The 26109-nt window shown below is 38.5% G+C and overlaps 1 protein-coding gene across 1 annotated transcript; it reads right to left on the bottom strand.

Annotated features, from left to right (window-relative positions):
- Positions 1–7613: 7613 nt before the first annotated feature.
- Positions 7614–25417, bottom strand: LOC144454779 (collagen alpha-2(IV) chain-like). Its single transcript, XM_078147319.1, has 3 exons — positions 25209–25417; positions 23008–23294; positions 7614–8011 (listed from the first exon to the last, which is right to left on the bottom strand). Exons 1-3 carry the CDS (start codon positions 25294–25296, stop codon positions 7961–7963), a joined length of 426 nt encoding a protein of 141 aa, XP_078003445.1. The 5' UTR covers positions 25297–25417; the 3' UTR covers positions 7614–7960.
- Between the last annotated feature and the right edge of the window lie 692 nt (positions 25418–26109).

Raw genomic sequence — 26109 nt, 5'->3', positions numbered from 1 at the left:
ATTACTAAGCAATCAGGCACTGTGATGCTTAGAAAGCTAGCCTCCAAATCAAGAAGACTGGGTCTGACATAACTGTTTGTGTGACCATGAGCAAGTCAATTGACTTCTCATTGCCATAAGCCAGAGGTGTCAAACTCACATAGAAATGGATCTCTGTGGGTCACATATTAACTTAGAAAATTTCAAATTATTGTTATCTGTTATGTATTTAATTAATTTTGTTAAATATCTCTCAATTACATTTTAATCTGGTTTGGGCCCATTTGCAGGTACATGGGAGAGGAGTTTGACACCTCTGATCCAGGGAGACCTAATGCTGTTATATAAGCTCCAGAGAAGGTACTGAACTGCACAGATAGAGGGAATTTCCTAAATCATTGCAATTGCAAATCTAGTCCACATCCTTAGCCCTATTGTCTTAGTCTAGTAACAGGCTTCCTCCTAAGGATCAAGTTTTCTCTCTTACCCCTTCTTCCCCGCCCTGCTGAGTGGTATCCTGTTTGGTTTGGCTGTTGGTGAGAGTTGGGCTTCTCCTTTGTATTTTCTGGATGGGATCTTTCCTTACTGGCTCCTCTCCACCTCTTTAATAATCAAATTTTACATTTCACTTTTGTAGGAATTTTAAGACCAGAGGACTTCACTTAGTGAACTGATGTGGAAAAGTTCTAGGCCATCCCACCTCATCAGCTTCCCCTCCCCAGTTTACCTTTGGATACTAAATGGCCTTGAAGTCAGTAGAAGTGCCCTTCTTTCTCCTCTGGCTAGGTTAGCTGCCTCTACCATTTTGGCTTGCTTCCAGGGTTCGGCTGTTTTATCAGATGTATCTGGATCAACTACTGGGAAGGTAGAAAGACTGGGGGAGATAAGGATCCATATAGGCACAGGCACAGCCTTAAACTCAGCAAAGTGACTAGCTGCCTATTTGGTGGGATTTGGAGGACTGAGGAAGGCCTGCCTGATTAATTGTGCCTCCCTTTCCTGCCCACCAGGTTGTCATGCTTCCCTCATGTTTTACCTTAAAAATTCACTATGATGGGGCAGCGAGGTGGTGCAGTGGATAGAGCACTGGCCCTGGATTCAGGAGGACCTGACTTCAAATCTGGCCTCAGACACATAACACTTACTAGCTGTGTGACCTTGGGCAAGTCACTTGACCCCATTGCCTAGCCACAAAAAAAAAATTCACTATGAATCACTTTTTAGGTAAGGCCACAAATGCTCGCTAGAGACACTTGCGAAGGTGGGGGGAGGTTAAGGGAGGAAGATTAGGGGAGTTTCCTCCAGCATTCTTCTATTATCAGGAATTCATTGGTCATATTAACTAATCTAGTCACTTGAGGAAGGAGGGCAGTCCCGTGAGGTGCTCTGGAAGGCAATTTTTCTTGATAAATGATCTGTATGGTTGGGGAGGGCTGAGGAGGAAGAGGCTATAGATTGTTGTGGTTTCATGGTGTGTTGTGGTGGGGCTGTCTCAAAGAATTCAGTCACATCACCTTTAATCCAAGTATAAGCATTTTTTGGAATGACATCTCCAACCAGATGAATTTCAAGAGAAGCCAGCAACTTAGTAACACAGGCAAATTTATAGTGTAATGATGCTGATTATACAACAGAAATTATGAATATTAAAAAGGCAGAAGGAATTTGTTAAGGGATATAGTAAGGGGGAAGGGTCTCAGCCTAGTTGGAACTGTGCATGCAATTACCCATAATACATACAGAAAAACTCATTTGGAGGGGCCCATATGTATGATAATGATATTATAATAAGCCTCCCTATGCCCTAAGTTTATCTAACAAACAGTTTTTGCTATTACTGCTCAGGTGCCTACTCAGGAAAAGTCCTTTCTATTGTTATGGGGTCCACATCCTGCTTGGTCATCCTGATGGTGCTGCTTTCTGATTGGCTGACTATTGTGGTCCTGTCTGAGATTAGATGGATGAGGTTGTGGTTGAGTGGGTGGACACACCTGCTGTTTCTGTGGGAAATATGAGGAATAGGTCTGGGGGCAGTGGCTAGCTAGAGGCAGTGGCTGGGATCCCATCACATGGACATGCATGATGTTTCTGTGAGAAATATGAGTCCATGAACACACCTGTTGTTCTGGTGGGGCATATATTAGGAAGTTAGGATATTGAGTCAGATGGGGGTGCAGTGGCTAGGTAGGGGCAATGGCTGTATTGAGTCTGGGGGAAGCTTTATTAGGATTCTATCAAGATGAAGGTGGTTGACCAGTGGGGTGTCCTGGGGACACAAAACCAAACCAAACCAAAACAAAACAAAACAAAAACTTAGTGGGGCTTTGGGGATGAAGGAGACACAATTAGCTGCCCAAGAGAAAAAATAATTTTGCCTGGAGAAATTTTGTTGGGAGAGGTAGCCTTGAAATGAGAGATACTTAGAAGAAAGAATAACAAAATCTTGTAAGACTCTGAAAAGGCAAATCTCCACAATGGATCTTTTTTCTCCTGAGATAGAATACAGCTCTTCCAACTTTAAGCCAAAGTGAATATTTATAGAGCTGAGGAGATCGTTAGAAAGTACTCATTCTCTCTGCAATAAACTGCTGTTTATTGTCTATGTCCCACCATAGACTGTAGATTGAAAGTGATTTCATTGGCATGCAGTGGAGGGAGAAGCTGGCCCTTCTGACCTGGAAAGAAGCTGGGAATACTCCTTCTATTTCTAAGAGGAAGATTGGTTTGTATCTGTGTGGATTCTTAGGTTCAGCTATGAACACATCCTACAATCCTGGGGGAAACATCACTAATACAATACTTTCAAGTAAGCTAGTCACTCATTAGGAAGGTGGGCATGGGGCTGATTTGGGGTTCAGGATAAAAGTGAGCCACTTTCCTTACTCTCTGAAATCCTCAGTGAGTGGTTTTGGGTTCAAATCCTGGTTCTGCTACTTACAAGCTCCATTAAGATGATGGGATCAGAACTGGAAGGGACCTTAGAGGCCATCAAATCCAACCCCCTCATTTTACAGATGAGGAAACTGAGGCACAGTGAGGTTAAGTAACTTGTATGAGCTAGCAAATGTTGGAGGTGAGATTTTTAACCTGCATCTCCCTTCCTGGGTTCTAACCTATTTGGTATTATCCACTACCATAGGTTCCCAAAGTGGGCAATATTACCCCCTGAGGGACACTGAAATATCCAGAGGGGCAAGAAGGCTCAGGTCCAATTAGGGGGCATTGAATAAAAATAAGGGAGGGGGTGGAAGTGTAAGGAAAGAAAAGAAGAAAATTTTGAAAAGCTATTCATACATATTTCATCTGTTGTGTAACATAGTTAAAGTCATAGTGATCACAATATTTTCCAAATACAAAATGTAAGTTATAATCAATCAGTGGTCAAGTCCACCAACAGGTCTTAACAAGCAAGTGTTGGCGGGCAAGTGTGTTTCACATTGATGGGAAGTCCAGCATGTATGGGCAGGAATATGTATGTGTAATGACTTATTTACAATATGATACTATACCTGATGCAGTATTGTGTCATCAAAATTTCAGTGCAGGAAAAACCTCACAAATTTACAATAAATTATTTAGTATAAGATGCATCATTTAAAAATATTTTTATATATTTTTGAAATGATGCAAATTTCAAAAAAAAAATTAAATGGTTAAAGAAAGTAGATTTCCATGGGGGCACTGAATAATTTTTTTGAAAAGCATATGGTAGGCTAGATAAGTTTGGGAACCTCTGCACTATACCACTCTGTGATCATAAATTCACCTATTTCAGCCTCAGTTTTCTCATCTGTAAAATGAAGAGGTTGGGTTAGATCAGGAATTTTTAACCAGAGATCCTTGAATTTGTAAAAAACAAATTTAACATTTATTTCAATATAATTGAGTTCCTTAGTATTTTATGTATTTAAAAAAATGTTATTTTGAGAAGAGTACCATAGGTTTCACTAGATTGTCCAAGGGGTCCAGGCATGTATGAGACAGGTTAAGAACCTTTGGATGAGACGACCTCTGGTTCTCAATCTTGTATAACTTTTCTATTTATATAACCAAGGAAGCAAGCATTTACTAAGTGCCCATTAAGGACCAATGAAGAAACCCCACCCCATTTAGAAACCTGAGCCTGCTTCCTTGAGGCTTAGTTGGGCTGTTAGGAGAAGTGGTTACTTCCAACTTCTGCTGGGACATTCAGTTTCTTTTGAGGCGGGGACATAGTTTCAAAGATAAACAAAACTGTGGCAACAGAAGCCTGTCTTGTGTGCACACTTCTTTAGCAAGAAAGTCCTGCAGCATTCTGGGAAATGGGGGTTCTCAGGTGGGTTGGAGAGAAGATTGATTACTTTGAGACTTGATTCCTCATAACAGATGTGAGTGGGCAGATAAGTTACTGAATGAAACTTTGTTTTGGTTTTGTATCTTGATTTTGTGAATCCATCTGTGTGGGGAGCTCCCAGTGAGAGAGCTTCCTCTCCTGGGTGCCTGGGGTACTGGGTAGTAAGGATGTTTCAGAGCCTTGCCTCAACCCCAGATCTTTCTCTCTCCAATTTGGATTTGGAGTCAGGATAGACCTGGGGACAATTCTCACCTCATATTAGTCATATGACTCTAAGCAAGTCTCTTGGTACCTCAGAGTCACAGCTTCCTTACCTGTAAAATGAAGGGGCTAGCTAGCTGTGATGGCCTTTAAGGTCCCATCCAGCTCTTCGAGATCCTGTGATCTTTTCAAATATAACTCCTCACATTCCCCTCTCTAAGCCTAACGGGTTTGCTCTTCAGCCTTACTGTAAAATGGCATTCATAGGTCAGAGATTCCACGGGCACTCTCAACATCTGTAGGATTTCACTCAATACTGAAGCTTGGTGGTTAAGTTAGATCACAGATTAACTTTTTTTTCTCTTCCTCTTTAATTTACTTAAGACATTTTTTCATGACCAATGTCAAATCAGTTGTCTCCTGTGAAAGATTCTTTGCTTCATACTTTGTCTTCTGTAGAGACTCATTTGCCGGGAAGGTGACAAATTAATCTCAGTGGGAGACTCAGAGAAAGAGTTAGAGGGGTGGGTAACATTTAGTTAACAACCCTTTGGATTCATATATGTATACTCCTCTGTTCCACATGGATGTCCCTCTCTGGTGGTATAGAGAGCTCCTCTCTGCACCTAGGTAGATGATCACCTAGAGTTTTCTGCCACCTTGATGATGAATGTCCTTTACTTGGGATTTGTACAATAGTCATTCAGCTGGAAACCAGGCCTGCACTGGAATCCCTGGTGGGAGCTGCCAGAACTTGTGGTCCGCTAGAATTATCTTCAAGAACTTAGGGTCACCTTCATGAGGACAGGACTGTTATGATCATTTCTATGATGCTCAAGCATTCCCTACTCTAGAACCGCAAGAGTAGGTCAGGCACTGTGGATGAGAGGGAGGAAGGAGTGAAATCCCCTTCTCTTGTTTGTCTGAAGAGACCTTTCAGATCTGGGTGCTGATTTTGTTTTTTCTTTTTCTTTCTTCTTGTTTTTGTCTGACAAGCCTGGGTGTTTTTACAAATACGATCTTGAGAGTGGCTTCACCCTTCTGCCTAGTTTTCATCCTGGTGCTCTTGGACAGGCAGAAGAAAAGAGGAAGTGGAAGAGGAGCCAAGGCAGAAAACTCCATGAGCAAAGGGGGAGGGATGGCTTCTGCCCTTTCTTTTGTCATTTCCCACTAAATATTTTTAAAAGGTATTTAAAAAGACTGTTCTGCAAAGTACTCTTTTTTTTTTAAAGGCAATTGGGGTTAAGTGACTTGCCCAGGGTCACACAGCTAGAAAATGTCAAGTATTTCATCTGAGTCTAAATTTGAACTCAGGTCCTCCTGACTTCAGGGCTGATGCTTTATGCATTGCACCACCTAGCTGTCCCCTGTAAAGCACTTTTTCAAAAAAAAGGAAAATGCAGATATGTGTAGCCTGGCCTACCCTTTGTCAATTGGCATCTGTTTAAAAGATTAGCAGAATAAATTACTATGAAAGACAAAAAACCAACAAGAACCTAGGATCGTTTTCATGCTATAGCTAGGTCATTTAAACAGAACCTGAGTGGAGGTTGCATGTACATATATACATACCTGCGTATGTAATACATTCATTGAAAGAAATAGAATGCTGTCTTTTATTGGTATGTTGCAGTGGATAGAGGGCTGGCTTTGGAGTCAGAAACAAATTAATCAACACTCCTATCTCCAGACTATTGGCATTTTCACAGGTATGGAATGCTCTCCCCCCTTATCTCTGCTTCCTGGCTTCCCTGCCCACCTTCAAATCCCAGCTAAAATCCTGAAGCCTTTTTCTACCTCTCCTAATTCTGGTGCCTTCCCTCTAATTCATTATTTCTAATTCATCTTGTATATAACTCATCTGGATATAGTTCTTTATATTTTGTCTCTCTCATTGAACCTTGAAAGTGCCTCAAAAACAGGCACTGTCTTATTTTTCCTTGTATCTTCAGTGCTAAGCACAGTGCCTGGCACCCAGCAGGCACTTAATGAATGTTTATTGACATACCAAGTTCCTAGTAAGTGCCAGGTGCTGTCCTAGGTACTGAGGATTACTATCCAGTGAAACTTCTGGACAGCTGCATGAGAAATTACTTACATTTGAATGCATTCTATTCAAATAGGTACTACATACAGGGAGTGTATAAGACTATACAGACTTCTATAATAGCTAGAATTTATGTAGCAAAGTACTTTATAACAATCTCATTTTATCCTCATAACAACTCTGGGAGATAAGTGCTATTATTATCCCCATTTTACAGATGAAGAAACTGAATCAGACCGTGGTTAAGTTCTGTGCTCAGGATCATACTTCTAGTAGGCATCTGAGGTCAGATTTAAATCTAGAGGTTCCTGACTCCAGATTCAGCAGTCTATCCATTGCACCACCTAGCTGCCTCATATATGCACATACATTCCAAGAAAACTTGGGTAGGTGTTTTGACTCTGACATGTTAATTATGTGACCGTCTGCTAGTCACTTAATCTCTAAGTGTCCCAGGTAACTCTCAGAGACTTTTTATCATACAGATTTGCATCTGTAGAAGGAATTTATACATCAGGATTTCTTTCTACTCAAGCGTATAGCAAACCATCCCCCACAATCCATATATGCACATATATCCTACATTGTTATGTGACACATACGAATATATACAGTATGTCTGCGCAAAATGTCCCCAAAGTCTTAGTGAAGTTTTCATAGACACCATTTTAATATTTAATAGATACTATTTAATAGACTACTTAATAGTCTATTATTTATAGACACTAATAGTTTATTATTTAATAGACAGTACTTGATGGTGTCGATTAAAGTTTTAGAAAGATTTTGGGGACACTGTGTATAACAAGGGTTCTTAATCTGGGGTCTGTGAACTTAAAAAAAATTTTGATAACAATTTCAATAGAATTGACTTCCCTGTAAATCATATAAAATCCATAGGTTTCAACAGACTGATAGAGAAATCTACGTCATAAAAAAGGTTTAGCATCCTTGCTCTCTGTCTCTCTCTCTGTCTTTCTCTGGACAGGCACCCATGTCTAACTTTAATGTATTTAAATGTGATATGTGACATCTCAAAACACTGTTCTCATGTAGTTGTCGAAAAGCATTGCCAAAAGGTGATTCTCAACTGGAGAGAACCCAACTTTCAGCTCCAGTAAGCAAGCTTCTTCATGAAAGTCCAACAAAAAGCAGAGCCATTCTGGCACAAGGAGCACTAACTGTTAATATACCGAGAGAACATTTAACCTGGAGAGGGTCATTCCACTCCCGTAGAGGTCACTGCTTCAGGTCCCAAGAGGATTGTAATGGGTTTCCCTGCATTTGGCAGTAAAGTCTATTTTCTGTATTTAGAGAAGTTATTTACCACCATCCCTTCCAACACCGGCTGGATTTTTGTGAGCCTGACAGAATGAGACAGGTGAGCAGAATGCTTAATATCACTGGACAGTTGGGTTTAGAGGAAAGACGACTTTTTGAAAAGACAAGACCTGAAAAAGAAAGAAAAAAAACTTTTCTGGGAAGGCTATGATAAAAGCAAACATATGACTTCACTATTATATTCAAGCTTTTAGTCAACCTAAAAGCATTTCTTTTCATTTGAATGATTTTTAAAATCCGCATAACTTGTACTATATCCTCCTCATTCACTCTAGGTTATGTCTTCAGATAGGACATGAGCCTCTGAGGGCAGGCAGTAACTATTTGAGTCAGTCAGTCAATACTCAACGAACATTTATTAAGCTCCTACTTTGTGCCAAAAAAGGAGTAGTTAGCAGGATAGAGTGTTGGGCCTGGAGTCAGGAAGACTCATCTTCCTAACTTCAAATCTTACTATGTGACTCTGGGCAAGTCACTTATCCACATTTGTCTCAGTTTCCTCATCTGTAAAATGAGCTGGAGAAGGAAATGGCAAACCACTCCAGTATCTTTGCCAAAAAATCCGCAAAGAGGGGGCAGCTAGATGGTGCAGTGGATAGAGCATCAGCTCTAGAGTCAGGAGGATCTGAGTTCAAATCCAGCTTTAGACACATAGCACTCATCAGCTGTGTGACTCTAGGCAAGTAACTTAACCCCAATTGCCTCGCCCCCCAAAAAATCCTCAAAGAGGGTCATGAAGAGTTGAACACAACTGAAATGACAACATGTGCCAAAAACCAGTCCCTGCCCTCAAGGAGCTTACAATCTAATGTTTTTGTATGGATAGTGCTTCTAGGAATTTAATAAATGCTTGCTGATTGGCTAATTCATATGTTCTCTTATTCTTTTCCTACATTCCAAATACTTATGAGCCATTTTAATTTCATCTGCATGTAGTTTCTGCATCTCCAGTAAGAATGCACATCTTGTTTTGGCCCAGACCTGTGATTTTTATCAGTGCCAATAAATTCCTGGGCTGGAGATTTCCTACACAGATTAGCAACTTATTTGCAATTTATGTAATCTAGAGAGTTGTTTAGAGCACCGAGAAATGAAAAGACTTTTCTGGGGTCACATAGTGAAGACGTTTCCGAGACAGGATTTGAATTCAGTTTTATTTTGCCTCCAAGGCCAGCTTTCTATCCGCAAACAGGAAGAACACAACCAAAACATCTTGCATTGTATATGTAGCAGATTCTTAACATATGTCTTTGTGTTGGCTTGAGTCACATAGGTACAGAGCGTGAATAAGTCTATTTTCTCTCTCTCTCTCTCTCTTTTGTTCCTTCTTAGAAGCTTCTCTCTTTCTGAAAAAAGGCCAGAAGGGAAAGCTCCATCAATGGTTGCTCTCTTACAATAGATTATTACTCTGTGAATGAATGCTCAGATGAGCTCTTTTCCCTTCAACATCACACTCTCTATAACCTTTCCTCCACTTGATTGTTTATACTGGATATATTTAGCTTGGCAGTTTTCCTGATTCTTTCCCACTGGAACCAAGCTGAGAACTTCTCTTTACTGCTACATAGTTGTCTGCAGAGAGACAAATGACTGTTTTCCTAAGTATTCCCAGCAGACCATTTGCCTGGGATGAAGACTTTGTATCCATCAAATTCAGGGAGTATAGAAAAGTGGAAGATGCTGAATTTGGAATCAGACAAGCTGGGTTCATGTGTCAGCTCTGTCACTTCCAAGTCTAGGTCTGTTTTCTCCCTGTAAAATGAAGATATTCAACTAGATGACCCTTTCCAATTATATCTATAATCCTGAGAAATTTACCTTCTCATTCCTTCTAATATTTTTGTGGTATTTCCCCTGCTAAAATAAATTGACTTCATCACTCCCACGAAATCAATGCTCAAGGCTTTTTTTTTTCTTGCCCCAACCTGTTTTAGATCTTCAGAATGGCAAATAATAAGCAATTGGTTTGTTAGGTGAAGTCAGTAAGCATTATTAAGTGCCTACTATGTGCCAGGCTGGGTAGCTAGGTGGTGCAGGGGATAGAGTACTAGGTCTGAAGTCAGAAAGACTCACCTTAAGTGTCTGAGGCCAGATTTGTATTCAAGATGAGTCTTCCTGACTTCAGGGTCTGGCACTCTATCCCCTTGCACCATCTGGCTTCCATGTTATCTACAGCATGCTTTTCAATTACAATAAATTTAAGATTCAACTTTCAAAGTTGTTCTGCTTGTCTTGTACATGTATTTCAATAGTACCTTCTTTTGTATACCTGCTATACCTGTCATCATCTAGCATATTTGCTGCTCCTGCATCCTGGTTCAGGATCAGTAAGTGGACTTTATTGCTAGTTTTGTGAAATGGATTTGGGAGAAAGAGGTGATTTGAAACTTTGTGAATTTATTCCATGGTAAACATGGCACAAATTACTTAGCTTTCAGGCGGGGTTAACTATCATTCTCAGGGCTTTACTTGAGTGTCGAGATCCTATTCTAGCAAAACTTCATATACTCAAAAACATAGGGGACCAGAAAGACCTGTCTTTTGGATGGCCAGATTCAGATCTTACAAAGTTTTTAATGGGATATTTGGTCCTCTAACACAAGGGTTCTTCGTCTGGGTCTTATGAACTTGTTTTCTTTTTAAAAATATTTTTACAACTGTGTTGTTGTTCAGTCATGTCTGACTCTTTGTGACCCCATTTGGGTTTTTCTTGGCAGAGATGATGGAGTGGTTTGCTGTTTCCTTCTCCAGCTCATTTTACAGATGATGAAACTGAGGCATACAGGGTGAAGTGACTTTCCCAAGGTCACATAGCTAGTAATGTCTGAGGCCAGATTTGAATACAGGAAGATGAGTCTTCCTGACTCCAGGCCAGGCACTCTACCCACTGTGCCATCTACTTAGTGTATTCCAATATAATTTCCTTTGTAACCCGATGCATTTTTTGCATTTAAAAATCTGAGAAGAGGTTCATAGGCTTCATCAAACAGACACAAAAAAGTTGAGAACTTCTAATCTAACAGTTATTTTAAATTTGCATAAACAAGAAGCATAAATTTACAACTTTGGGTCAGTGGGATTTTATTGTTTTAAGTTTACATTTTGTAGTCCAACTCTTTTGTCTAATAGAAGTTCAAGCATAATCTCGATCTTGTGCTTTTGACCTTATGAATTCAAGCTTTAAGGGGGAGACTGCTTTTTGAATGGAGCACTCTTCCCATTAACTATAAACCAAGTCAAATTAACAAGCATTTATTAAGCACCTACTATGAGCCAGCAAATTTGCTAAGAGCTGGACCACAAACAGACATCAAAAATCTAAGAACCAGACAGGCAAAAATGTTCAACCAAATTTTTTTTGTGCCTACTTTAGCTTTAGGGGAAATTAGGAGCAAATATTGTTTTTGATGGGATCCCTTGGAGAGTTGCTCCATCAATTCAAAATATAATGGCAAAGAAGCTTAGTCAATTCCCTTATTTATCTCTCCAAATAGATTTTTTTCTTCGAAGAGATTTAACATAAAGTTTTCTTTCAGAGGCTGAAGATAATGTTCTTTGAAATTATTTCAAAGCATCAGGACCAAAAGAGGCTATCATTAGGGCTGTGTGCCTGGGTGAGTATTTCAATGAAAACTTATTGCAAGGGAAGGCTCTTTTTTTTCCTTCCTTGGGTTGGTAGGAGGTATGATGAAAGAAGCAATATTTTAAAATAGCGGTAATGCATCACTAAAACTTAAAAGAAGGAAAAATAAAAAACTTGTCATGGTGTTCTCTGCAGAAACAACTACTCTGTTTATACTTTTTCAGACTCTTTTATTCCCTCCAATGAATATATCGATGTTATCTGATTTTAAGTTTACATTAATTTCATGTGTATAGTAAAGGGATTAATTAATGACTTTCCATTGCCATAGGCCAGAGCTATGTATAGGAAAGAATTCTGGTGCTAATACGGGGATGGGGAAGCTGTGGCCTCGAGACCACATTTGGCTCTCTAGGTCCTGAAGTGAGGCCTTTCACTGAATCGAACCGCATAGAATAAATTCCCGTTACAAAAGGATTTGTTCTGTAAAACTTGGACTGAGTCAGAAGGCCGCACCCAAGGACCTAGAAGGCCACATGTGTTCTCGTGGCCACAGGTCCTCCACCCTTGTGCTAATAGTTTGGCAGCATATATTCTTTTTCCCCAAAAAATCCACATTAGTAATGGTTAGAGCATTTCTCACAAATTCTAACAAGCAACAAATTTTAACAAGCCCCTCCCCCTTCTCTTTGTCCCTGTCTCTCAGTTTCTGTCTGTCTCAGCCTTCTCTATCTCTTTATCTTTCTCAACCTGTCTCTCTATGCCTCTCAATTTTTGTATCTTAATCTCTCTGCCTCTCATTTTTTCTGTCTTTCATTCTGTCTCAAGCTTTCTCTGTCTCTCAATCTCTCTCTCTTTCTCAATCTGTTTCAGTCTCTCAATTTTTCTGCATCTCAGTCTGTCTCTCAGTTTTTCTCTTTTAATCTCTCTCTCTCTCTCTCTCTCCTCTCTCTCTCTCTCTCTCTCACACACACACACACACACCACACACACACACACACACACACTCATTTTTGTGAATGGTACTATACTGGAATTGATGAGTAGTTTTAAAAGGGGAAAGAAAACTGTGGCCCAGAGGTATACAATATAGTCGAAGCTTGGGTGTATATTGGGCATAAAAGCATGAGAGAGAGAGAGAGAGAGAGAGAGAGAGAGAGAGAGAGAGAGAGAGAGAGAGAGAGAGAGAGTATTCTTAGTAAGCATAGGAGCTTGTTTATAGGCTCACCAGTCTCTTAAAATATCAAATGTACTATGCTGCATGTATTTATGTAAATTTTTTGATCTACAAATATCAGAAAATCAAACACAGTCAACAATTTAGGATTTAGAAAATAAATCATGAACACTTTTATTTTGTTATAGTTACAGCCAAGTTAGAACAATCATAAAAAGCACAAATTACTAAAAGGAATGAAACGCAACATTTTCATGATAACTTGTGGTAGTGGAAGACACAAATTAAAATTGTGGAAGTTCATCCTTCCAAAAGATATTGTTGGTAATAAACATGTCTCCAAGTGGAGAGAATATGGAAGAAAGACTACTGAAGCATTAGTCAGAGTTCTGGATTCCAATCTTGGCTCTGTTGTGTGGTGGCAAAGAATTGGAAATTGAGGGGATGCTTATGAGGGCAATAACTGAACAAATTGTGGTATATGATTGTGAAGGAACACTACTGTACTATAAGAAATGATGAGCATGACGCTCTCAGAAAAACGTGAAAAGACTTACATGAAATGATGCAAAGTGAATTGAACAGAACCAGAAGAACATCATACACAGTAAGAGCAATATTAATCAACTATGATCAACTGTGAATGGCTTAGCTGTTCTCAGCAATACAATGATCCAAGACAATTTTGAAAGACTGATGATGAAAAATACTATCCACCTCCAGAGAAAGAACTGATGGAGTCTGAATGCAGATCAAAGCATGCTATTTTTCTTGTTGTTGTTTTTTTGTCTGTGTTTTCTTTTGCAACATGGCTAATACAGAAATATGTTTTGCATGACTGAACATGTATAATCTATATCAAATTGCCTTCTGAAGGAGGGGGGAGCAGAGGGTGAGGGAGAGAATTTGGAACTCAAAATTTTAAAAAATGAATGTTAAAAATTGTTTTTACATCTAATTGGGAAAAATATATAAAAACATTAAAAAAGTGTGTCCTGTATATTATTTTCCCCTGCAGAGCTGCATTAAACATTTACCAGCATATCCCTGATTGGAAAGGATAGTGAAATCATCTAATCCTGGTCACTTAATTTTTTTCCCTAAGCAAATACTTTGGAGAACAGAGAGTAAAATTCTTGTATCTCAAAACTGACTAAAAATAGCTGTCATTAATCTTGGTCAAGGAAGCTGGGAATTATGGAAAGATCCTTAGGATACGGAACATGAAAATTTTGGCTAGACAGTTTAGATATTAACTCTTATGCTGTGATATCCTCTGATAGAGACTCATAATAAAACTTAATTTTCATTTTTCAAAGAATTCCTAAAAAGTTTTTGTTCCCATGGTCACTTAAACCATTACAACTGATTCTGATTGCTCCAAAAAGAGCTACAAATTTCACTCTGATCTGAAAGCAAAAGTAGTAAGAAACTTTTTGCCAAGTTCAGAAATTTGGGAAAGAATTTCCAAAAATAGTCATATTGTTCTCCTTTGGAATAGAGGTGTAATGTCATTATGTAAACTATCATTCCAATTTTGTTCATTTCACTTTGCATCAGTTTATACAAGTCTTCCAAGGTTTCTCTGATGCTGACTTCTCCACCATGTAGAGGTGCCATGTCAGAAGAGGAAGGAATATTTTGGAGGCATATAAAGATCGGTTTTTTATAGAATTGTAGCATACCATTCAGGACCTCTGAACTCTGCTGCTATGGACATTAAGTATTTTCCCATAATGTACTTCTCACAGGAGTCAAAATTCCTGGTGCATTGGTCTAAAGTTTCTCAAGAAATCTACTATTTTCTTTAAAAAAAGATTATAATTTGAGATGATCCTTTAAAAATTTCTAACCTCATCTAGCCATGTGGTGGCCTGAGCTCAATAATAATAACAATAATAACAATACATATATTTTAATATTCTTCACAAAATAATTTTGAGAGAAGACCACAACTCAAGAGGCTCTGCATCTTCTGGATAGTAGAAAGATATGTTGTATTTGGTGCCTGGAGAATTTAGTTTCAGTTCTGTCTCTGCTATTTATTTAGTGCTTATGTGAACTTGGGAAAATCATGTCACTTCTTGGACCTCAGCTTCCTCCTTTATAAAATGTTAGGTTGGCCTAGATGCAACTTGCAGCCCTAAATTCTAAATTGAGAATTCTTCTCGGAATGCTTCCAGGCCAGACCCAGCTGGTTCTCGTTTCTTCATTAGTGTCTTATCCCATTCTTGATTCTTTTTGCTTCAAGTACTTGGAATGCAGACTATGTTAACACCAATTGGGTAGAAAATGTAGGAAGTTCTATAGACGATGTTTGTTGCTAGGTGGTATAGTGGTTAGAATGCCGGACTTGGAGTTAGGAAGACTTGAGTTCAGATCCTGCCTTAGGCATTCGAATAGTTGAGGGACTATGGATAAATTAAGGACAATTTCTCTGTGCCTCAGTTTCTTCAACAGAAAAAATGGGGATAACTATAGCTCCTACCTAATGGGTGGAGGAGGGGCTGGAAGGAAGGAGGGAGTTTGGAAGGCAAAATAAAAAAGTGAAGGTTAATTAATAAATAAAATAATAGTACCTACTTCATAGAATTATTGTGAAGATAAAAAGAAATAACATATGCAAAGTACCTTCAAACCTTAGAATTCTATTTAAATGCTAGCTATTATTATTGTTGTTACTATTTGATACAGATGATTCTGATTAAATATAAATTGACTGACCCTCCCCCATCTATAAAACTGTTTAAAAAGATTATGGACTGAATTAAAAAATAAATGTTATTCATAGAAAACAGTTATTGTTAACATATAGGTGTAGATTTAAATAAAGGTTAGACTAAAATTTATTATGCTAGCATTAGCTGAAATCTGCAGTTTCAGTGATGATATTGGACAAAGTCTAATTCAAACCATAGAGCATTATAAGAGGTAAACAAGAAAATTATAATTTGCTAAAGGCATGACTGAAAATCAGTTTATAAATTTTGAATATCACTATGTACCAAATAATGTAGCAATTAAATTTATAAAGGGAAAAAATTCACAGTATTGCAAGAAAAAATAGAAATAATAATAGTAAGATATTCAATATCATACTAAGAATATAACAAAAAGATAAGTAAGAATTTATAGATTTAAATAGTATTGAACAAAATGGGTTTAATGCAGAGAAAATTTAATGGTAAATGCAGAAATGTATATTTCCCAAATATACATGCAATATTTGGAAAAAGTGATCATAATGCATGTATTTATATGTGTATGCATACATCCCTATCTAAACTGTTTCTCTCTCTTAGCATTTAACACAATGCTCTGTGGAGTAGGCACTTTATTTAATTTAATTGCTGAATTAATTGTCAAACATTCTCAGTCATAGAGAAGTTTCTCTGGCTGTCTCGCATGGATGTAATGTCCTCCCTCCTCTTTTTCACCTCCCTGGCTTCCTTCAATGTCTAGCTAAAATCTCACCTTCTATAGGAAGCCTTTTACAATTTCTCATAATGCTAGTGCCTTTCCTCTCTTGATTATTTCCAATTTATATTTTATGTAACTTGCATATAATAGTTTGCTTGTGGTCTCCCCCATTAGATTGTGAGCTCCTTGAGAGCAGGGACTATCTTTTGCCTTTTTTTTCATCCCCAGCACTTAGCAAGGTGCCTGGCACAAAGGAGGTGTCTAACAAATGATTACTGGCTATCTAGAAAAATCCTAGCTAAATTTAGAAAGTCAGAAACTTATAGATAAAAGCATGATGCTAGATGTAAACAATAAGGCAAAATAAATGCAGGTCTATATGAAAATTATTAAATTATTACCTGGGTTGTGGACAAAATGATAAAAAAAATTAGACTACCTCCAAGAAAACAACCTAAATGTTATATTGTTTGAAAATATGAAAAATGCTATTGTATGTATCCTAAATAGCACTCAGATTTAAATTTATAGTTGTTGAATGCCAGTATTGACAAGAAAGAAGAAGAGAAACCCAAGGAGTTGAATCTTCATTTAGAGCAATCAGATAGGAAAAAAGCAATACATTAATAACAGAGTATAAAAGAACAAGGGATATAAGGTAACAAGGCATTAAAAATACTAGCAAGTTGATTAACAATGAGCAAGTTTGACTAAGGAAGACAAAGAGAAAATTAAAATGACCAAAATTAGAAATTAATAAGGAAATGTCACAATGAATACAAAACTAAGAAAATGATCAGAAATGACTATGTACAATTTCACACCAACCTGAAAACTTAAATAGGTGAGAATCTACAAAGATATAAAATACAAAACAGGAAATAGATGACTTAGAGATTATGATACAGGCCAATAAATGAGAGGAGGTATAGTGGGAAGAACACTGGATTAAGAGTTGGAGGATGTGAATTCAACTCTTAAGCTCTACTATTGACTATCTTTGAGACATTAGGCAGGTCATTTATTAAACTTCAGTTGGACTTCATTTTTCCTCATTTTAAAATGTAGGAGTTGGACTATATGACCTTGAGTGTCCCTCCCAGCTCTAAATCTATTCCTCCACCTTTGAAAATACTTCAAAGGTCAATTAATATTGAACATTCAGATAATCTTTGGCATTCTTCAAATTCATCATCTACTCATTGTAACTAAGGGATCACAGAGACCCTAGAAATCATTTAGTGTAGGGAGTCTTAGCCCACCAGGAGGTCAAGGGATACATTTCACGAGGTCCTTGAATTTTGATGGGGAAAACCTACATCTTTATTTCCATATAATTGGTTTCCTTTGTAATCCTGTGTGTTATTTTTTGCACCTAAAAACAGTATTTTACTATTGTGCTTATGAGGTGGATGATGTCAGAAAAAAAAACAAGACTTACATGAACTGATGCAAGGTGAAGTGAGCAGAACCAGGAGAAGATTGTACAGAGTAACAGCAATATTGTAATGATGATCAACTGTGAAAGACTTAGCTACTTCTATTAATACAATAATCCAAGACAATTCCAAAGGAACCATAATAAAAAATGCTATCCACCTCCACAAAGAGAACCAATGAACTCCGAGTATAGATTGAATTACACTTTTTTCATTTTCTTTATTTTTCTTGCTTTCTTTCTTTTCCTTTTTGGCAACATGGCTAATATCGAAATGTTTTGCATGGCTTCGCATGTACAACTGATATACTACTTGCCCTCTCAATGGGTAGGGTGGGGACTAAGGAATTGAGAGAATGTGGAACTTAAAATTTTTGAAAAATGAATGCAAAACTAAATAAATAATAAATTGAAACAAAAAATAAAAACACTATTCTGAGAAGGGGCCTATAGGTTTGCTACAAGCCCAAAGTGGTTCATGACACAAAAAGTTTAAATGCCCTCTGATTTAGCATTTTATGGAGAAGAAGTTGATGCCCAGAGAAGTTAGGTAGTATTAACCTTAAGCGTTCTGAATCTATCATAAGCTTCTTGAAAGTAGGGACTATCTTCTGCTACTTTTTGTGTCTCCAGTGCTTAGCACAGTGCCTGGAATATAGTAGGTGCTTATGTTTATTGATTAAATGTTTTATTGATTGATACAAGTTTGGAAAAATAATACCCATTGTTTAAGGATATAAACAATTTTAAAAGAAGGATATTGTTAATTATTTTAAAATGTATTTAAACTATAATAATCTGATAAATGAAATTTAAAACAATGTTAGGTGCCACTTTATGCATTTTGGGGAAAAAAACCTTAAAATGATAAAATTCAATGTTAGCAAGATAGCTAGGAAATAGGTTTTCTATTATATTTTTGGTGGAACCACAAATCAGTGCCATCTTTTTTTTTTAAAGAATTCTGGCAATAGTAAGAATTATAAAAACAGATCATACCAAAGGAGTCTCACTTGCCTTTTTACAGAGGAGATGGATTCTGGGCTCAGAATACTGCATACATAATGTCAGATTTTTTGATACATTAGTTAGTTTTGCTGAATTTTTTGTCACTATGTGCATATAAATAATAGACTAATAACCTTCTAGTATTTCTGCTTCTAATATTTAGCAGTATAGTTTAAAAGTCTATGTACAAACCTTCATCCCTTTGGAATAAGAAAGGAGACATAAATCTACAAATTCCAGAATAATAATCCATGCCAAAAGAATGTTATAAAGATTAAAGTAAAGTTGGTAAAGTACCATGAATCTCAGAGCAGGGAAGGACCTAGACCCTAAAGTAATTTTAGGTGTTAAAGTAAAACTTCAAAAACTGGCTTCTTCTGATTGCACTCAAATATACCATGGGTAGAGCAGCATAATTGTAATAACAGCTGACGTTTAAATAGGGTTTATAAAATAATGATGTATTGATGTGTGATACATTTATTGCCTCATTTGGTTTGCTGTAAAAGCTTGAAATGACATGATTAGCTTGGAAGGCTGGGGGCTTATAAAGGGTCTTGTTTTGTGTATTACTCTTTTTCAATCAACAAACTTTAAAAAATACTTCCCCCCCCAATTTAATGTAATTTAATGAATTATTTTTTTTCTGAATTTGATGAACACTAAAAAAAAAAGGAATATTCCCATACACAAGGTAGAATAGGAAAAGAGGATTGTACTTCATGAAACCGTGAGATATGTACAACTTGCTTTTCAAAAAGTATATAGGGGCAGCTAGGTGGCACAGTGGACAGAGCTCTGGCCTTGGAGTTAGGAGGACCTGAGTTCAAATCTGGCCTTAGACACTTGACACTTACTAGCTGTATGACTTTGGGCAATTCATTTAACCCTTATTGCCTCACCAAATAAATAAAGAAACAAACAAACAAACAAATAAATAAAATATACATATGTATATATGTATATGTGTGTGTATATGTCTATATGTATGTATATGTCTATATGTCTATATGTGTGTATATGTGTGTGTGTATTATATATATATATATATATATATATATATATGTATGTATGAAATTCAGTGTCACTTTCAAAGCTTTCCTGCTTTCAATAAGCATTTATTAAACTCCTACTATATGCCAGTCACTGTGCTAAATGCTGGGGATAAAAAGTGCCTATCCTCAAAGAGTTTATTGTTTCTTGATCTCAATCTCTTTTCATTTCTATTGACAGGATACCTTTTAATAGCCAACAACTTTAGAGGCTGTAGATGCCAGGTTTCAGCAACTTGGAAACAAAGTAAAATGGTCTTTTTTCTGCTGACCAGCATGAAATTGAGAAGGTCCCACTATAGGATTGTAAGCTTTCCTAGAGAAGCTAAATAGGCCTGGCTCCAATCACTAAAGTGAGTCCTTAACCTCTCCTGTGTAATGGATCCCTTTGTCAGTCTGGTGAAGTCTGTAGACCCCTTCTCAGTAGAGTGTTTTAAAATGCACACAACATATAGGATTGTAAAAGTAATCAATTATTTTGAAATAAAGACGTATTTTTTTTTCTCATCTAAGTCCTCCTGAAATGTATTCATGATCCTCTTGGAGGTCCAAAGACCCTAAGTTACTAAGCCCTAGAATAAAGCAAAGGAGAACACTTGTGCCTTAGTGACTGCATGATGGTCACTGTATACAGCTGTAATGCAGAACATTATTTTGCCATTTAGGTAGTAGGGCCCTTTAAGCCATGGAAAGCAAAAGTTGGTGTTTAATCTTGCCCCAGACCTCTTTCTCCTAAATCTAAACAATAGTGAAATGTACTCTCGCATAGCTCAGCATAGCCCGTACCTCCAACGCAAATGGATAAGAAAGCTTGCAATATAATTGCTTTAGATAATCATATTTATACCAGAGACCAGGACACCCGGTCTGGTTTGTGTGATCTCTGACATATAACGATGGGGTGCTCGGGTGCTTGTGCTTGTCCTTGTGCCCCAATTTCTCCCTAGTCTCAGAAACACTGTCTCTAACAACCATTCCCCAGCCCAAGGACACTGTGCCTAGCAGTTATTCATGCATGGGCCTCAGCATGACCCTTATCTCTCTCCCCGGTACAGCTACACAGAGCTGGGCTGCTCAGGCCCCAGCCCTCAGATCATGTCTCTGGAAGCCTCCCAATTCCTTAGGAAGTTCCTGTGTTGTGAGAAAGCTTTCCCTTGTTGCAGAGCATTCTTTCATCAAGACAGAGGGAGAGAGGTGTCCTTGGCCAGTACTCCCTGTACTTTCCCATCCATGGCCCCCAAAGACACCTGCACCTTTGGATTACCTCATCAGTGTTCCCGACGTTTCTTTCCCATGCTCTTTTCCATATAAACCCTAGCTCGGCCCCTGATTGGGGCTGCTTGATTTGGATGTGCATACCCCTTGCAGCGCACTAATAAATCCACATTTTAAATTACGTCTGGGTCTCGCTCGCTGATTTCTCAGTACAACACAGGAAGTGGAGTTTCTTCACCTCCTCTCTGGGATATGCCTTGGGAGAGTGGTGATCCCCCTTAAATTTCTGTTCCTGGGTTCCCCTGGAGCTACAGACTCCATTAGGGCACCTAATGGTACCTGACAAATGGATACAGATATAGCTCTAAATCACCAAGGAGAAAAATGGAATTTAAAGGTATGTTTTCATTTGTTTCTATTTCCCTGTGTAATGCAGGGGAAACAGTGCTAGATTTGGAGTCAGAGGGCCTGGATTCAAATTCTGCTGCTACTCCCACGTGACAGTTAAGTGAGCACGCCTCTGAATTTAATTCCATGTCATTGGTTAGCTGGCAACTGTCCAGTTGAGAAGCATTTTTAGGGCCATTGTCTCTGCTGAATCTTCCCTTTGTAGACTCATCTCTGTTTTGTTATCTGTCTACCATGCCAAGAGTCATTAGTATGCAACAATAAACAGTATTTTGGTCAAGGACAGAAAAAATCACTGGGTAGTTACTGTACAGACAAAATCACTGACGGTTTTAGTATTTAAGACCCTACCACCTAGAAAGGCACACAAAGACACTCACAAATAGAGCAAACAGTAAACTCAATTTATCTACCCGGAAGGTTGACAGAGAATTTATCTGGAGTTCTGGGAATTTTAGGAATTCCAGACCTCATATACCATGTAGCCATCCCCTCCCTCAGCATGTTATCAAAGGACTTTGTAATCTCTGCCATGTCTTATCACTCTATGTTGTTTGTAGAAAAGAACATTCAGTCCGGCTCACTTTATTGGGATGTGTAAGCAGAAGATGAAATGTGCAAATCGTATTAATCTGCTCTAATGATATTAATTTGAAATGTAATTGGTAATGAGAAAAGGGGCTGCTCTGACCTTTCTTAGGATAATATGTAATTAGTCTTTCAGAAGGGAGGAAGCTCATTTGATTTTAAAAGTTTAAAATGATAATCAAAAAAAAAACTTAACAAAACCTGTTTCTTACCTATTTCACAGAGGGTTTGTGGAGGCTGACACCAGATGAAAGAGAAATCATTTTTGGAATTCCTTGAAATTAATATCAAATGATAAGCTCCTTGAGAGGCAGAAAGTTTGCCTTCTGTTGTACAGAACTTTGCATACTAATCACCCTGAACCAGAATGTATCTGTGACATAAGAGTATCAAGACTTGGACCCTCAATTTATTTGCTCCCTAAACAGATCTCCATCCTCATCTAGTTTTGATTAGCTTGGGGCCCACTTCAAATTTTATGTTCTTTGCAAAAAGAACTGATTTGGGGTTGTCAGCACTAAGAAATAAAGAATTACATTTCTTTCCTCTAATCTGTGTTTCTCTCTTCACTGTTAGTTTATATTAATTATATAATTATATATTATTATAATATGTAATATCATTACATAATTTTATATATTATATATGTACATTAACATATATATGTGCTAGATTAACTATATAATTTTAGGAGCAAAAAAAATTCCAGTAGCCTATTCCCCTTTAAGTAGGATCAAAACTGAAGCAGCCAAAGCTGAGGCCTGTCTTTCTGTATCTTACTATTAAAGGTTTGTAGGGACCAAAGGTATCCTCTCCTTCCTGCATAACTTGTTCCAATACAGGGTTATACAGGGGAAACAGGACAAGATTTGGAGTAAAAGAAGGTGGTTTAAACTCTTCCTTCTACTTTCCTGTGCTAGTTAAGTGGGCAAGCCAATAAACTTGTCTAACTCTCACATTTTAGAGATGAGAAAACTGAGAAAGGTTATATGGTTTGCTTAAGATTACTCTAAGTAGGGAAATTGAGGCTCAGACCCAGATCTGATTCCAAACCCTGCATTTCTGCACTCTACCATGCTCTTGCCTAACAACCCACCTAACATTCAGGCAGCTCTTTCAGATGCTTACCTAAGTCCATACTCCAACAGCTGCCTAGCAGGCCAGTTCCTGGCTGCTTCTCTCCTATATAAGAAAAAGCCTGTAAAAGCACCACATACCATGAGAAAGGAGTAGCCAATCCACAGGCTGCGCCACCCTGCAGGACAGTGGGGGATGGAGACATCTTGGCTATGCACAGCAATGGCCATGGCGGGGGCTTCACATACAGAGCAGCAGCTGATGTAGGGTTTGATTTCCTCTTCTGCCACAGGCATCATGGGCAGCGGCGCAGTTGTTGAGAGCCAGTAGGACTTGTCATTCTGGCTGGCATAATGGCAGACGTCTCCAGGGTTGCAGTACAGGAAAGGCATGGTACTGAAACGAGCCAAGCACGAGCCAGCCAGTCCTGCCAAAAGAAAGCCGGGCAGGGAGAGTTCAGGCGACCTGCTCTAGGTTAGAAGAAATTCTTCCCAGGCATGACAATACATGGAAGCTAGGGCTTACTATTCTGCCTTGCTCCAAATTTAAAACATGGTTTAGAGGGACATTGCAATTCTCTCCAAAAAAGTATTCTGTCTCCTGTCTGCCAATCTTCTTTAAATGATAAATTTGTGTATGTTCCACCTTTCCTTGCTAAAATTTATCCTTCCCTACTATGTCATCTTGTTCTCTGGCTCCCTATATCAATAGGCCTACAGAAAATAGTTCCCTGGGGGCAGCTAGGTGGTTCAGTGGTTAGAGCACTGGCCCTGAATTCAGGATGACCCGAATTCAAATCCGGCCTCAGACATATAACACCTACTAGCTGTGTGACCCTGGGCAAGTCACTTAACCCCATTGCCTAGCCCCCCCAAAACAAAAAAATTTAAAAAAAGAAAGAAAATGGTTCCCTGGCAAACATATATGAAAACCCCAAACAAGAGAGCAGGGACAAATTATTTTTAAAAATGATCCATAGTATACCCACTGCCTTATTCATTGGGTCTGCTGACTATTTTCCAAATAGTCTCAGGGGAAGTGATTATTTATATTTACTGTTTAGGAGAGACCCTGTCCAACTGCTTAGGCAGAATGAACACTGTCTGATAGAGGACAAGGATGGAGTAAGAAGGAAGATAATCAAGGTCATTTAGTGAGTCAATAAACACATCTACTACATGCCAGGTACTGTGCTGTGCTAAGGTGCCCCTTTGAAGGATCACTGGCACAATGTGAGACCCAAGCTGAGCACATCATACTGCTAGGATGGTTAAGAGCAGGCCTTGAAATGAAAAGTCACTGTGCCTTTGTATAACATTTTATTTATTGTAATTCTTGTAATAGGATTCATGTTTTTAGTTCTGCAATTCCAATTTGCCTGACTGGCTCTTCCATAGTTTAAGGCCTTTGTTTATGATCTTAGGTTAGCTGATTTAGCTCTCACACTCTTCCGCAGCCTACTAAGCCACACCTGCGGAAAAGGAGGGGTAACTGGAACAATCAGCAGGCATTGATTAAACACCTACTATGTGCCAGGCACTGTGGTAGGTGCCAGGGTTACAAAAACAAAAACGAAAGTCACCGCCCTCAAAGAGGCTATTTGCTACTGGGGGAAGTCAGGATGTGCAGCTGAGCTGGCCTGCCAGACTGGCACTTCCCGACAGCTTCAATCATACTTGATAGGTCTTCCTTTGCGTTTAGGGAAGCTGGTCATTCCTGTCCAAATCAAGCTCTCTTAGCTTCATGTAGCAGGACACTCAACCAGGGAAGAAGGCCACCCCCTAGTGACAATGTATAGTCTTCTTTCTTATTCCTGAAGTCAGCAATGCCTTACACAAAGGGTAAATTCAATTCCTCCTGGGGATATCTGTGGCACTGAAAACTATTTCTCCTGTTACTCATGGCTCATTTGTGGTACATGAGAAAATTTGAGAAGATGAAAAAATGTAAATGGGAAACATTAAAGGTAAAGAAGGGCATAGAGGGGCCACTAGGCTGCTAATGGACCCATAGAAGATGACCTTGGTATTAAAATGGCAGGGAATTATTTTGTGCCCCATTATGTTGTTATGAAATTTAGGATGTTTAAAGATTTTATTATTTTCATGATCAGTTATCTTATTTATTGTTTTAGTTTAATTTTATACTATCATTATTAATTATTATCTTGACCTTCAAATGTTTGTAATTACCTATGAAGATAACTGACAAGTGATGAAAGACCTCATTCAGGTCTCTGACTTGTAGCCCTTCCAGTGCCAAATAATTAAACAGACCACATAAAGACTTTGGAGAAACATTACAGAAATATGGAGACTGGATAGGCCCAGACTGTACCTACCAAGGTCTTGGTTGTGTGATTTTTCCTGGCCTTCAAAGTACAGCAGACTGTACCCACTCCAGAGTTTATTCATTCCAACTGGACACATTGGCTCTTAATCAGTCTGGCTGTGTTTCACCAGGAGATAACCAATGCTAACACTGCAGCCTGGCATGCCAGGTAGCCCGGGACTTCCTGGTCATCCTGGTTCACCTGGAAACCAAAAAGAAATCAGTCCATTTGCTTAGTGACTCTTTGAAAACAAAACCGATCAAATTGACAAGGGAGAAACAATCATGTCGTCTTGTGGGGTGCCTGGAGCACATTCATTGCTTACCTTCTTGGCCTACTACTGGTCCTTGATGACCCATGGGACCTTGGTCACCTCTGAATCCTGGAAGGGCTGATATACCACCTCTTCCTTGGGGTCCTGGTTTTCCAGGTAGTCCTCGTAAACCACCAAGTTTAGTATCAGTAAGAATCAATGGAAAACAAATAACTATGCTAGGTATGTAATAAGTGTGTGAAATCCTCATAGAAATTAATTTTTAAAAGACAAAAATTTCATCCCTCATAGCCCCCATAGTTCAATTCTAGTTCATGTTACTACCTGGATCACCTGGAGGGCCCTGGGGACCCATCTCTCCTTGTATTCCAGGGGGCCCACTCCTTCCATGGGGACCTGCCACCCCAGGCTCTGTGGCAATTCTCAGGGGGACTCCTGGAATCCCAGGAGATCCTATAGCACCAGGAGTGCCTAAGAAGAGGGGGAAAAAGGTACCAACGTATATAAGAAAAAATAGCTATTAATCTAAACCCTAGCCTATGTTCACTGGCAGTTGCTAAATCAGATCTCAAAGCTGTACCTGGAAAAACATGACCTTTTGAGAACCAGGCAGATAACAACTCTCTTTATCTGAGC

The sequence above is a fragment of the Phascolarctos cinereus genome, unplaced genomic scaffold, assembly GCF_003287225.1.
Source record: "Phascolarctos cinereus isolate Bilbo 61053 unplaced genomic scaffold, phaCin_HiC Scaffold_7;HRSCAF=346, whole genome shotgun sequence".
NCBI classification, from domain to species: Eukaryota; Metazoa; Chordata; class Mammalia; order Diprotodontia; family Phascolarctidae; genus Phascolarctos; species Phascolarctos cinereus.
This window is presented reverse-complemented; position numbering and strand designations above follow the sequence as displayed.